The sequence below is a fragment of the Chiloscyllium plagiosum genome, chromosome 9, assembly GCF_004010195.1.
Source record: "Chiloscyllium plagiosum isolate BGI_BamShark_2017 chromosome 9, ASM401019v2, whole genome shotgun sequence".
Lineage (NCBI taxonomy): Eukaryota > Metazoa > Chordata > Chondrichthyes > Orectolobiformes > Hemiscylliidae > Chiloscyllium > Chiloscyllium plagiosum.
Window position 1 is genome coordinate 14,221,749 of NC_057718.1, and position 15,609 is coordinate 14,237,357.

The 15,609-nt window shown below is 45.9% G+C and overlaps 1 protein-coding gene and 1 non-coding gene across 2 annotated transcripts in view; both read left to right on the forward strand.

The window, feature by feature from the left end:
• The window catches only part of kif26ba (kinesin family member 26Ba), a 297,812-nt gene that overhangs the window by 72,711 nt on the left and 209,492 nt on the right, over positions 1–15,609 (forward strand). The window contains exon 2 of the mRNA XM_043695424.1: positions 14,629–15,171. Within this exon, the coding sequence (XP_043551359.1) occupies positions 14,629–15,171 (543 nt within the window). The remainder of the gene's footprint in view (positions 1–14,628; positions 15,172–15,609) is intronic.
• On the forward strand, positions 5,467–5,585 carry LOC122553288. Its single transcript, XR_006312669.1, has one exon. It is a non-coding gene; the product is annotated as a 5S ribosomal RNA (ribosomal RNA).

The window sequence follows — 15,609 nt, forward strand, 5'->3', positions numbered from 1 at the left end:
AGTTGCTCCGTCATTGATGGAAGTGCCTTCAGTTGCCTGGGCTCCAAATTCCAGAATTCCCTCGCTCCATCTCTCTACCTTGCTTTCTTCCTTGCACACTTCCAAGTCTACCTCTTTGGCCAAGTTTTGACTAGATCCAGCATCATCTTTGTTGCTGAGTGTCATGTAGTAATTCTGTGAAGTGGCTTGTGACAATTTATTGTGTTAAGGGTGCTATGTAAATGTAAGTTGTTTTTATTGAATATGGATGTTAAGGGACACTTGGCACTTGATCGTGTTGTAGGCGATGAGAAGCTGCTCCCAAAGAGAGGGGAGTAATTCAGCAATGGGCACTCACCTGCGTGAGAGTGATATCTTCCCTGCAAACAGGAGAAGATTGAAAACCTGGATCCTTATCTTGTGAAATGAAGTGAATGCATATGGGGAGGGGGAAGGGTTGGGTAAACACCACAGCTTTAAAAGTAGAGGCTGAAATCTGCTGTGATCATGCAGCACCTTCTCCCCATGTCAGCCCTTTTAACCTCCTGTCGATAATTCACTGGGGTGATGGCAGATTTAATTGCGCTGTTGTCCTCAATCCACTTTAGCTGGCAAGTACCTCAGCAAATAAAACTAGATCAGTTATGTATTGAATGCATGCCAATTGATCTCCTTCTCCATCCCTGTCCTCTCCCTTCCTACATCAGCATTAATACGTAAAATATATTGTATCTTTATAACAACAAGGTCACTCAAAATACTGAACATAAATCAGTCATTGAAGATGCAACAAACCTAGTTTTAGAGTAATTAAATTATTCAGCACAGTCCATCTGACCAAGTATCCCAAACTAAAGTAATGCCATTTGCCTGCATTTGGCTGATATTCCCTCCAAACCTTTCCTGTTCACAGGCTGTTCGAATGTCTTTTACATGTTGTAACTGTCCCTGTATCTATTGCTTCCTCTGGCAGTTCATTCCACGTACAAACCACCCTCTGTGTGGAAAGGTTGCCCCTCAGGTCCCTTTTAAACCTTTCTCCTCTCTCTTTAAAGATATGCCCCCTGGTTCTAAACTCCTCCAACCCCACGCAAACACCTTTACTTTTCACCCTAATCATGCCCCTCATGATTTTATAATCCTGTATAAGGTGAAAGTGAGGACTGCAGATGCTGGAGATTAGAGTCAAAATTAGTGTGGTGCTGGAAAAGTACAGCAGGTCAGACAGCATCTGAGGAGCAGGAGAATCGACGTTTCGGGCAGTAGCCCATCATCAGGAATGACCTGCTGTGCTTTTCCAGCATCACTCTAATCTTGACTCTAAACCTCTATAAGGTCAACCCCTCAGCCTCTGACACTACAGGGGAAAAGGCCCAGGCTATTCAGCCTCTCCCTATAGCTCAGACCCTCCAATCCTGGCAAAGACTTCAAAATCATTTCTGCATTCTTTCAAGTTTCACAACGTCTTTCCTAAAGCAGGGAGATCAGAACTGAATGCAGTATTCCAAAAGTGGCCTCACCAATGTCATCTGGGTTATATATATTCCCACAGAACATTGATAAAATGCCATGTGACCCAACACTGTTAAAACATGCTTCCTGAAACACTGCTTTTCAATATATTACACTTCACACATTGTAAATAATTTGTGCATGGTGTATATATTGTGTATTGTGGAAGCTCAATCAGTCAGCATGTGCATGATAGAATTTGATAGATTTTTGGAGGCATACTGTATTCAGGGAAATGGAGACAGTGGTATTGGAGATAAACAGCTCCTATCTGTTTGAGTGGTGAGAAGGCTCAGTGAGCTAATTGGCCTTTGTCTGTTCCTGTTGGCCAATTGAATCTGGAGTGTGGGGCATGGGAGAATGTAGAGCTGAGGTTAAAATCAGATCAGCAATGGTCTTATTGAATGGTGTGGTGGGCCTGAAGGGCCAGGGTTGCTGCTTTTCTTCCTTGTTCGTATGTTTCATATGATTTATCCAAGGTGGCACCTGCAGTGGGAGCTTACTCATCATGTGATTTGTTGCCCTATGATGTTGATAGGTTTATTTGTGTGGTCTGAGTTGGGGTTTAGGAGTTAGGGGTGCATGGGTTGGAGCAGAGATTGACCCTGATGATAAATCCTTCAGTCCTGATGAAGGGTTATGCCTGGAACGTCGACTCTTTAGCTCCTCAGATGCTGCCTGACCTGCTGTGCCTTTTCCACACTTTATCGACTCTGACTCTCCAGCATCTGCAGTCCTGACTGTCTTCCTTCACTTACTAACTGCTCCATCCCTCAGTTGCCATGAGGTGGATCATAAGCTCCCTCCAATCCTGGGTTTGGGACAGACCAGAAATGATTTACCTTCCCTTCTTCTCATCAGGAAATGAAGGGCATGGCCACCATCCTCCCATTTCATCTCCCATCCCGGTGTTCTCTGCAGCAGTTGGAAGGGTTGTAAATATGGAAAAGATGTCCATTTCCAGCTGTGTTAGCTCTCACTTTCTGGGAACATGACTGTTGTTTTCCAGTTCCAGTCCAGAGACCTGAGCTAAAACTGAGGCTGAACAATCTCAGGGCCATACTGACAGGGTTCAGCTCTGTTTGAGGTGCCATCTCTCACATGAGTCGTTAAATTGTGAGCCTTTTACTCCTCCGTTAGGTCAACGTGAAAACCATTATTTTGAAATGGAGCAGACAAGTCCTGGTCAATATTTACTGCTCAAAGAGCATGTTTAAACCAAATTGAATTGTTGTTTGTGGGAGCTTGCTGTGCACAAATTGGCTGCGACTCTTCCTACATTATAGTGGTGACTACATGTCAAGAAATTGATTCAAAAGCCGCTTTGGGATGTTGCAATGTCATGAAAGACACTACGGAAGTTCAAGTCTTTCTCCTTTCTCCATTAAACTGAGTTTGAAAATGCATTGGTGTCAGAACCTTTGGGACAATGCTATAGGAGGGAATTAATGCTATCCATGCATCGGCCCCTCGGAGCAAGATGGTAGCTGCAGCTACTGCACATGAGGGTATCAGAGACAACCCTTGGTCAGGCAGAGACTGTTTATTAGAGCAGCCAGTCATGTCCTGATCAAGAGAAGCTCATTCAAACACTGAGGAGGTTCAAGAACATAGAGGTTTGAAGTGATTGTGGCAGGCGTACGATGATGCCTTTGACACTAGCCTTTGAGATCACTTCAGTGGCTCGCTGTCTGCCCTTGTCAGTTAAAGCTTTGCAGAGCACCTTTGAATTGACTTCACTGACACCACTGTCTTCTATCTAACCTCTGGGAAATGGTGTCTGGAGTGCACGGAGGAGTGTAGTGGCTTCACGGCATTATCTTTTGGCTCTGCCTTTCATGATATTTGGACGAGCAGATTCATTGGCGAGGCATTTATAATCCAGGCTTGGAGGGGTAATGTGACTACGTGATGAGGGACATGGATAGGGTGAATATCTGAGATCTTTTTCCCAGCATGAGGAGTGCAAAAACTAGAGGGCATTGGTTTAAGGGGAGAGGAAAGATTTAAAAAGGACCAAAGGGGGTATGTGTATGGATTGAACTGCCAGAGGAAGTGGGAGAAGCTGGTACAATTACAGCATTTAAAAGGCATTTGGATGGGTATATGAACAGGAAGGGTTTAGAGGGATATGAGCCAAATGCTGGTAAATGGGACTAGGTCAGATTGAGATGTCTGGTCAGCGTGGATGAGTTGGACTGAAGGGTCTGTTTCTGTGCTGTAAACTCTGTGACTCTATGGGGCTGACTTCAACTCAATCAGTCTGCAGACATGGACTATGCACGTACAAATTAGGAGCAAGGGAAGGCTGTTTGGCCCCTCATATGTGCTCCATCTTTCAATGGGATCATGGCTGTAGCCTCAACTCCATTCTCTCGCCTAAGACTCACCCCCCCCCACCCCAAATAATCTGTTTCTGTGCTGTAAACTCTGTGACTCTATGGGGCTGACTTCAACTCAATCAGTCTGCAGACATGGACTATGCACGTACAAATTAGGAGCAAGGGAAGGCTGTTTGGCCCCTCATATGTGCTCCATCTTTCAATGGGATCATGGCTGTAGCCTCAACTCCATTCTCTCGCCTAAGACTCACCCCCCCCCACCCCAAATAATCTTTGACTCCCTTGAATAAAGAGAGCATCTGGGTTAATAGACAATAGACAATAGGTGCAGGAGTAGGCCATTCTGCCCTTCGAGCCTGCACCACCATTCAATATGATCATGGCTGATCATCCTTAATCAGTATCTTGTTCCTGCCTTATCTCCATAACCCTTGATTCCACAATCCTTGAGAGCTCTACCCAACTCTTTCTTAAATGAACCCAGAGACTGGGCCTCCACTGCCCTCTGGGGCAGAGCAATCCACACAGCCACCACTCTCTGGGTGAACAAGTTTCTCCTCATCTCTGTCCTAAATGGTCTACCCCGTATTTTTAAGCTGTGTCCTCTGTTTCGGCACTCACCCCGCAGCGGAAACATGTTGCCAGCCGCCAGAGTGTCCAATCCTTTGATCATCTTATATGTCTCAACCAGATCCCCTCTCAGTCTTCTAAACTCAAGGGTACACAAGCCCAGTCGCTCCAGTCTTTCAGTGTAAGGTAATCCCGCCATTCCAAGAATTGACCTTGTGAACCTACGCTGCATTCCCTCAATAGCCAGAATGTCTCTCCTCAAATTTGGAGACCAGAACTGCACACAGTACTCCAGGTGTGGTCACACCAGGGCCCTGTACAGCTGCAGAAGGACCTCTTTGCTTCTATACTCAATCCCTCTTGTTATGAAGGCCAGCATGCTATTAGCCTTCTTCACTACCTGCTGTACCTGCATGCTTACCTTCATTGAGTGGTGTACAAGAACCCCCAGATCTCTCTGTACTGCCCCTTTACCTAAATTGATTCCACTTAGGTGGTAATCTGCCTTCCTGTTCTTGCCACCAAAGTGGATAAGGATCCATTTATCCACGTGAAAGTGCATCTGCCATGCATCTGAGCACTCACCTAACTTGTCCAGGTCACCCTGTAATCTCCTAACATCCTCATCACATTTCACCCTGCCACCCAGCTGATGAAATTTGCGAATGTTATTGCTAATACCATCTTGTATATCCTGAAGATAGATTGTAAAAAGCTGCGGTCCCAGTACTGATCCGTGCGGTACCCCACTGGCCAGTGCCCGGCATTCCGAAATGGAGGGGTGGAGGAGTGTGGAAGGATGAGAGAATGCAGGCTGCAGCCCTATGAAGCAGGGGGAGGGCTTGCAGTTGGCCTGTGTGGGGATGTGGGAGACTACAGGAGCCTGGTGGGCAAGGGCTGGCCTGAAAGGCAGCTGGAGGGACGGAGGGAGGGAAGCACGCACGGAGGAGGAAGAGCAAAGAGAAAAGAGAAAAAAAAGCCAAAGGGGATAAAGAGAAAGAGCAAGAAAGAAAATGTGGCTGGCCAGCACGCCTTGAAGTAGGGAGAAAAGGCAGGGGCCAGCGCCTACGGCCATACTAGTCTGAAAACGCCCGATCACGTCTGATCTCGGAAGCTAAGCAGACACAGGCCTGGTTAGTACTTGGATGGGAGACCGCCTGGGAATACCAGGTGCAGTAGGCTTTTTCCGCCAGCAGTGGCTGCTCAAGTCACCCCTCTGCACTTGTCTTGTGCCAGGCAATGGAGCGGCAGGTTATTTTTGCTGCTGCTGCTGTGCCTGGCATCAGTCTCCTGCAGGCACGAGACACGGAGGGGAGGAGAGCGGAGCGCTGCCAAAATCAGCAAGAAAGGCGGAAAGAAAGGGATTGGGGCTGCACGCTGTCTGCGCGTGGCAGTCAGGAAAGGCGGACAATAGACAATAGGTGCAGGAGTTGGCCATTCTGCCCTTCCAGCCTGCACCACCATTCAATATGATCATGGCTGATCATCCTTAATCAGTATCCTGTTCCTGCCTTATCTCCATAACCCTTGATCCCACTATCCTTGAGAGCTCTATCCAACTCTTTCTTAAACAAATCCAGAGACTGGGCCTCCACTGCCCTCTGGGGCAGAGCATCCCACACAGCCACCACTCTCTGGGTGAAGAAGTTTCTCCTCATCTCTGTCCTAAATGGTCTACCCCGTATTTTTAAGCTGTGTCCTCTGTTTCGGCACTCACCCCGCATGGTTGGAGGGTTCCTCGGTGGAAGATGAGGCGCTCTTCCTCCAACCATCGTGTTGCTATGGTCTGGCGATGGAGGAGTCCAAGGACCTGCATTGTCTGGCGATGGAGGAGTCCCTCCTCCCTACCTTTTATCTTAGCCTGCTGGACACACTTTCCTCATTCCTGAAGAAGGGCTTATGCCCGAAATGTCGATTCTCCTGCTCCTTGGATGCTGCCTGACCTGCTGCGCTTTTCCAGCAACACATTTTCAGATACAGCAAGTAATCAGGAAAGCAATAGAATGTTATGCTTTATTATAAGAGGTATTGAATACAAGACCGGGGAGGTTATCTGCCTGACCTGCTGCGCTTTTCCAGCAACACATTTTCAGATACAGCAAGTAATCAGGAAAGCAATAGAATGTTATGCTTTATTATAAGAGGTATTGAATACAAGACCGGGGAGGTTATGATTCAGCTATTTGGGGCATTAGTAAGGCCAACTCTGATGTACAGTGCAGAATATTGGTCGCTGTAATTAATGGAAGGATGTTAATGCAATGGAAGCAGTTCAGAGAAGGTTAACTGAAAATTCAGAGAAGGTGAATAAATGAAGTCCCCAGGTTACGAACGAGTTCCATTTTTTCCACTGTTCGTATGCTGAATTTGTGCGTAAGTCTGAATAGATACGGGCAAATTAGTCCGCCCGTTCGTTAGGACGAAACATTGTACGGAACTCAGATTTTAAAACATAATTCTTAAAAATGAGAGGCCGGAGATCGGTTTGTAAGTACGGGACGTTTGTAAGTTGGGTGTTTGTAACCCGGGGACTTCGTGTACCTGGAATGAGCACATTGCCTTATGAGAAAAGGCTAGACTGGCTAGGCCTGTATCCTCTGGAGTTTAGAAGAGACGGAGGTGACTTACTTGAAACGTGAAACAGGTGGCTCTGGCAAGGATCTTTCCTTTTGTGGGAGAATCTAGAAATAAAGGTTATAGTTTAAAAAAGGAAGACAGTTTAAGATTAAGATGAGCCACCATTTTTCTCCCAGAGGTACGTGAGTGTTTGGAATTCCCTTCCTCAAAAGCTTTTCGTCTCCTGGTTGTTTATTTTTATCTTCTAAAACCCTGACACTACCGCCAAGCTGTGGCATTTATTCCCCAGCATCCAAGTTGTGTGTCTGCAGGTAGAATTCAGCTTACAAGTGCAGAAATCTTTATTCATATTCCACCACCAGGAAGAAAGGAAATCCCCTGGGTGGCCAGTGATGAAATGTCCAAACTCAATGCAGACAGTCACCCCGAGGCTGGAGTTGAACCTGGGTCCCTGGCACTGTGAGGCAACAGTGCTAACCACTGAGCCACCAATCCGATCTTGCTTATAGATCTTTGGAGGGAAACCCCCACAGACAGGAGATTATTCAAACCCCACACAGACAGTCACCCAAGGCTAGAATCAAACCCAGGTCCCCGGTGCTGTGACACAGCAGTGCTACCCACTGAGCCACTGTACCACCCATCAGATCCTGCTTATATTGGTCAGCCAAGGCTTTCCTGATTGGCACAGGTGAACAACCCCAACCTAGAACCACATAGTTAACAAGGTCAACCTGTTCACAGTCTCCGCAGTATACCACTGAGCAGACCTTCCACTTGTGTCTCTAGAAGCTAAAAAATGTGTTGCTGGAAAAGCGCAGCAGGTCAGGCAGCATCAATGGAGCAGGAGAATCGACGTTTCGGGCCTCTGATCTCCAGCATCTGCAGTCCTCACTTTCTCTAGAAGCTAATCCAAGAAAGACAAAACCAGCACAGGACAGGGTTAAATTGATCATTAATGCAGATTCTCAACCCTTCCTAGGATGTTGGCATGTGTTTCCTGGAACAAGGAGAAAGGCCTTTGCTTCTTGAGGTAGGCAGTGTGTCAAAGTAGAAGGAAGTGTGACCCAGTGGCTGATTAACTCGGAACCTGGCCCAGTCGAGATTTTAGTCAATTTTGCTGGAAGGCCTCATGGGGAAAATTGCAACATCCATAATTAATGTCCCTTTTAAGCACCATTATACCATATATCCATAGATCTCATGTTTAATAATTAACACTTAAAATTCAAGCTGCCATGTTGCCGAATCAATAATTAAAATTGGCTTCTTGAGATACTTTTGTTTCCCATGGCTCTGTTGGTTGCGGCTGAAGAAGCATCTGGTTCTCATTTCAGCCCTCAGAGTTGCTCAGTTAACAAAACCCTCATTAATCTGGCTGGTTTGAAATGGTAATGGATGGTGTGAGCACACGTGGGAGGGGTGACAGCATCAGAGGGAGATAAAGAGAGACAGAGTGAAAAACTGCTGGAGAGAGAGAGAGGAACAGGACAGAGTGAAAGGGGAAGTGATCCACGAGAAGAAGATAGAGAGAAAGAGAATGGTGAGTAAAAAGGAGGACAGAAAGAAAGAGGGAGTGACCAGGAGAGCAGGAGAAGGGTGAAATCTCTGCCTTTGGCTCCTCACTATTTATAAGATAGTAACTGTAGAGTTAGGGCTTTCTACACTGTGAGTTGCAACCTCACTTTGGGGATCATGAGCTCTGAAACATTAATGGCTGCCGTAGGGCCTGGTCTGAATGTGAACACCTTTTTCCCCTTGTTTGGTGGTGGCTGTGCTGTGGAAGAAGGCGGAATAGTAAATAATATTGGAAGCAAAGACAGTTCAGGCACTCAGGTCACCTAGAGATGGGAAGAGGTTTCAAAGTTAAATATTTATTTGAAACAAAAAGGAGTTATGTACAACCATTTAATGTATTGTATGTGTGTGCGTTTGAACATGTGGGCATTCTTGCCTATATGTGTTTGCATGTGTATATGTGAATGTGTGTTTATGCGCCCATGTGTTTTATGTGTGGGTCTATGTGCATGCACATATTTGTATGGGGGAAGGGGCAATGTAAAGGATGAAGTAGACCTGGGGACTTGACAAAAGTAAGGAAATGAGGAAGTTGGGGGTTTGTGGAGCAGGCAAGGTGTGAGAAGATGACTTGGAAAAAAAACTTGCATTTATTTGGTGTCTTGACACAGGTTAGAAATCCCGAGAGATGGAACGGGGGTTTGGGGTCTGAGTGGATTGAGGTGTTGCTTGACCAGGAGCCAGTGTTGACAGGGACTGGATTGGGTGCAGTGGGAGGAGGGGACAATGTAGGTTTGGCATGGTTTGATTCAACTGCAGGGGAATCCGAAATGGTAAAAGCTCAAAGGAAAGTTCAGTAGAATTGACTGGGTCACCACCAGCAGAGGTGGACACTTGATAATCCAAAGTTAGGTTGTCAACTATGAGAGGATAGATTCCTGGAGATCTCGTCCCATGACCTCCATTGCTGCACCCATGCGCTCCCACCCATTGGCTAACTGATTGTCAATTCTAAATACTCACCAAAATCCCATTTTCCTTGGGCTGGAACCTTTTTTTTTATTGTTTGAACAGATGTGAACATCACAAGCAAGGTCAGATTTGTTGCCTGTCCTTAGTGTGCCTTGATCGGTGAGACGTGTGCAACAGTTGGCTCTATCTTCTTGCAGTATTTCTTTTTAGGTTCTATTACTCCAAAGCCAATTTTTTTGTGGAATTCAATAGCTGATTTGTTACTGATAAATACTGCAGATAAATATTGTCAAAAGACCCAACCTTTTCACAAATGTTTCGCACTTGGTAAGGCATTTTTGTCCCTAATTCTGTAAGCTCTCCTAATCTCCAGCACTCTTTGTCAAATCTGTAATTGTAACTTGCAGGGAAGATGACTTGGTTTAACTGTGTCAACTACAGTGTGGAAACAAGCCCTTCAGCCCAACAAGTCAACACCAACCCTCTGAAGAATAACCCACCCAAACCCATTTCTCTCTGACTAATGCACCTAGCACTATAGGCAATTTAGCATGGCCAATTCACATAACCTGCACATCTTTGGATTGTGGGGGGAAACCCATGCAAAACTCAGGGAGAATGTGCAAACTCCACAGTCGCCTGAGGTTGGAATCGAACCTGGGTCCCTGGCACTGTGAGGTAGCAGTGCTAACCACTGAGCCACCATGCTGCCCATAAGCTGTTTGACAATGTGTGGAGTAACATCTCCAAACTCATTCTGACTACACTCCATGATGGGCAGGCACTTGTCCATCTTCACTTGATGACTCAGCGGCAGGGAGCAGGAAGATGGAAGTGAATTACCTAAACTCACTAACACATACCACTTGCGACACATGCTCCATGCCACCCACTCTTACCTCTGACCTCAAGGCCATTGGATGATCATCTGGATAGGAATAGTGTGCAGGGATAAGGGGAAAAGGCTGGAGATTGGCATGAGGTAATAGAACCAGTGAGGGCACAAAAGGTTGTATTGGCTTCAGTACCTCAATGATCTGGTTTTAGGCCATTTCCAAGTCAATCCCATTCTAGAGTAAGGATAGCAGATTTACTTCTGTAAAGGACAAATCAGGTAGGTTTTTAATAACAAAAGATGATAATGGCATCCCATTAGCTTTCTCATTCCACATTTATTAATTGAATTTTAATTTCAGCCCTTGGGATTTGAAGGTAACCTGGGCCTCTCGATGCCTAACAATATTACCACCAAGCTTCAAGCCGCTGAGTTCATTGTTCATTTCCAGTGTCCTATATTGAATAACTATTCAACATTTTCACTGAAATTCAAGTAAAAGATCTTGATGAGCTACAAATCTCCTGAATCTGGTGATAGGTTTTTCGTTCCTGGGGACTCTAGGCCAGTGCTGGAGGGTCGGAAACCTGGGGCTGGAGTTTAGTGTTTACAAGCCTCAGTGCTCTGAGCAGAGGTCAGGGTTACGAGTTCTTTTCAGTAAATGGATTCCAGGTGGTTGGAACTGCAGAATGATTAGTTAGAGGCACAGCCATCATAAAGTAGAAACAATTTGAGGCAATAGCGGGGCCACTTCCAAAATGAGCAGCTTGGCTTCGTTTGCAAAAAAAAACCCCTAATTGTCTAGATTTATAAGGTCCTCGCAGCAGGCCTAATCGACAATCTCTCAGAGTTCCTGACCTCCTGGCTATAATTATAGAGCTGCTCACACCCACATCATCATCATCATCATCATCATCATCATGTCTTCATTTTATTCTGATTTCTCCACAGGATGTGGGTGTAGTCCATGTTTAGTGTCTTCCCCTCATTTTGCTCGAGAAGACTTTGAATCGCAGCATTGTTTGACACAACCTAGTGGCCTGTAGGAAGGTGCGAAATAGTAACGGAATCTGTCCAGTCAGCTTCTGGACTGGCCTGCTATTCAGTGGGAATACTGTGAACAGTTTTGGGCCTCTTATCTAAGGAAAGATACATTGGCATTGGAGGGAGTCCAGAGAAGGTTTGCTGGGCTGAGACCAGGTATTGAGGGACTGTCTTCAGAGGAAAAATTGGATTTAATGGAATCTAAACAATGAAAGATACCTGCAAGATTCCTAGAGGTGATGCGGAAAGGCTCTAGAGTCATAGCCATCGCGATATACAGGATGGAAACAGACCCTTCGGTCCAATTCGCCATGTGGACCAGATATCCTAATTTTATCTAGTCCCATTTCTCAGCATTTTGTTCACATCACTCCAAACCCTTCCTATTCATGTACCCATTTTAAATTTTGTAATTGTACCAGACTCCACCACTTCCTCTGGCAGCTCATTCCATACATATACCATCCTCCGTTGCTCCTCAGGTTCCTTTTGAATCTTGCCCCTCCCACCTTAAACCTATGTCCTTTAGTTTTGGACTCCCCTACCTTGGGAGAAAGACCTTGGCTATTCACCCTATCGATGCCCCTCATGACCTCTGTAAGGTCACCCCATAGCCTCCGATGCTCCAGGGAAAACAGCCCCAGCCTGTTCAACCTCTCCCTATAGCTCAAACCATCCAACCCTGGCAACATTCCTTGTAAATCTTTTCTGAACCCTTTCAAGATTCACAATACCCTTTCCGTAGCAGGGACACTAGAATTGAACGCAGTATTCTAAAAGGAGCCTAACTAATGTTCTGTACAGCCGCATCACGGCATCCTAACTCCTATACTCAATGCACTGACCAATAAAGGCAAGCGAAACAAATGCCTTCACTATCCTGTCTACCTGTGACTGCACTTTCGAGGAGCTATGAACCTGCACCCAAAGGTCTCTTTGTTTGGCAACACTCTCCAAGTCCTTACCATTACGCGTATAAATCCTACCTTGATTTATCTTTGGAAAACACCTCACATTTATCCAAAGTAAGCTCCATGTGCTGTTTCTCGGCCCTTTTGCCCACCTGATCAAGGTCCCATTGTACGCTGAGGTAACCCTCTTCACTGCCCACTCTGCCGCCAATTTTAGTGTCATCTGCAAACTTGCTACCATTCCTCCTATATTCACTTCCAATCATTTACATGAATTACAAAAAGCAGTTTGTACCCTTGTCCGAGAGTCTAGGTTCAGAGGGCAAAATCTCAGAATAATGGGCCACCCATTTAAGAAAGAGATGAGGGGGAATTTCATCTTTGAGAGGATTGTGAATCTGTGGAATTCTTTATCACAGAGGGCTGTCAAGGCTGGGTTGTTAAAAGTATATTCAAGGCAGAGATAATTAGTTTTATTTAATCAATAAGGGAGTTGGGTTGTGGAGAAAAGGCAGGAGTTGAGAATTATATTGAGTTGAGGATTATCAGATCAACCATGATCTCTTGAATGGCAGGGCAAAGTCGATGGGCTGAATGGCCTATTTCTGTTCCTACATCAACTTGATCATGGCACCTTAAGGATAGTAACCATGCTTCCAGCACTCAAGAGGTTGGTGGTGAAAGGTTGTTTCCCCTCGTGAGCGAGTCCTGAGCAATGGGACACATTTAAAAGTCGGCATCTCTATTTGAGACACGGTACAAAAGAATTTGTATCTTTCAGAAAGTGGTTTCTCTGTGGAATTCGCTTCCCCACAGAGAACGATGGAGTAAACACAAAGGACTGCGGTAGCTGGAAATCTGAAACAAAAGTGAGAGTGCTGGAGAAACTCACCAGGGTTGGCAGCGTCTGTTGAGAGAAAAGCAGAGTTGACATTCTGAGCCCAGTGACCTTTCCGTGGAACTGTGGAGGCTGGGCTTTGGAAACTATCCAAGGCTGAGGTCGACAGACTTTCGATTTGATAAGGAGACTCAAGGGAGGGTGGAAAGTGGAGTTGAAGCCACAGTCAGATTATTATCAAATGCTAGAGCAGTCTTGAGGGGACAGGTGGTGTGCTTGTGCTCCTGATTTTCGTGTTCTGCTGTTGTGTTGTAAATAGGCCTGGATTGGACCAACATATTGTTTCCAATAGGTGTGATGCCCTCACTTTGATATGAGGGGAGCCACTTGATCCCCATGCACTACCAGTAATTGGGAGCGATGTCTGTTGACAATGAATGTTCTTTGGTTCATACACACTGCTCGATGGAGAGGATCTAGCTGAAAGTCAGAACAATTTGTTACATTGTATGTTGCTGCTGAAGGAGAAAGTGAGGTCTGCAGATGCTGGAGATCAAAGTTGAAACTTTATTGCTGGAACAGCACAGCAGGTCAGGCAGCATCCAGGGAACAGGAGATTCGACGCTTCGGGCACAGGCCCTTCCTCAGGAAACTGCTGCTGAAGCCTTTCATAGTCTCCCTCCAGATTTATCAGCATTTAGGTGGACAACATGGAGTGACACTGGGCTTTGTCACTGAGTAGGGTTTGGCAGGGATTCCTAAATGGAAGAGGGAACAGCTGATGGTGTTGTGTTATTAATGAAGAAATAATTGGGAGAGAACTGTGTGAATACATATTTATTTATGTATATTACTGTTTGGGGAACAAGTAAGCAATGTGTTGAACTTTGTGATGTGCCAGTTGTAATAAAATTCTACTTAGAGAATGACATGCTTGGACTCTGATCCAGCCCCTTTCTCGTGTTTGATGCTGAGGGTGTGCTGCATTATCCAAGATGCTAGTTCTTCGATGATACATTAAACCAAGGTGCCATCCCTTTCAGGTCAACGAAGGTGATGCTATTTTGATGAATACCACTTACGAAGCAGAGCTGGGGAGGTCTCCATATTCGAGAATGTGGTGCTGGAAAAGGGCTGATGAAGGGCTTATGCCCAAAACATTGATTTTCCTGCTCCTCGGTTGCTGCCTGACCTGCTGTGCTTTTCCAGCAACACTCTCTCGACTCTGAGCTCCAGCATCTGCAGTCCTCACTTTCTCCGAGGTCTCCATACTGTCCTGGTCCATATTTATCCGTCAATTGACGTTCCTAAAGCAACTGACGATGCAGTCATTCCACATTGCTATTCACAGTAACATGTCAGCCGTGTGTAGATTGGCTGACATGTTACTGTGGTGATGACACTTCACTACTTCAGTAACTGAGAGGGGTTAAGATGCTGAAGTAAGACAGGTTCTTTGTTGATCGTTGAACAGTGGAAACTGTATACTGTTCTCTCTATTCATGTAGCGTCTCCTTGTTTTGTTCACAGGACCCAGCTTTCTCTGCTCTGATCCACGACAAGTTGCAGGTGCCCAACACTACCCGCAAGGCCTGGAATGAACGTGACAACCGATGTGATATCTGTGCCACCCACCTCAATCAGCTGAAGCAGGAAGCCATCCAGATGGTGCAGACACTGGAGCAAGCAGCCACGCTGGAGCAGTATGACCCACTGCCAGGCTCTCCCCCACCCCTCTCCAACATCCCCTCGCTGGTGGGCTCACGTAACATTGGCAGCCTGCAGGCCTCTCGGGACTGGGCCTTCGTCCCAGCTGCTTACGCTGCCACCACCACCTATGCCAGCTTCTTGACCAACAAGCATGGCGGCAAACCCAACTCACTGGGCATCGTCGGAGGGGCAGAGAAGAAGGGCGGGTCTCCTGGGCATTCAGTCACCAAGGCCGGGCTGCAGATGGCCACCAGCCCCAGCAACGGCAACATCCTGAGCTCAGTTGCCATCCAGGCCCATCAGTACCTGGAAGGAACATGGTCTGTCTCCAGGACAAACGGTGTGACGCTGTATCCCTACCCAGTAAGTGTTTGCAAGGCACATGACACACAACACATATGTACAGAGATGCACACAGACACACATACAGACACAAACACGCACACAAAACAATAGATACACACGTACATACAGACACAAACAAACATACAAACATGCACACAAACATACAGGCACAGACACAAGCACGCACACAAACCTATAGATACACAAATACATACAGACACAAACACACACAAACCTACAGATACGCATGTACATACAGACACAAATGCACACAAACGTACAGACATAAACATATACAAACATACAGGCACATATATGCAGACCCAAACACACACAGACACAAACATGCAGACACAAACACTCACACAAACATACAGACACAAAAGACACATACAGACACAAACACACACACACACATACAAACACAAACACACACACAAACATACAGACACAAAC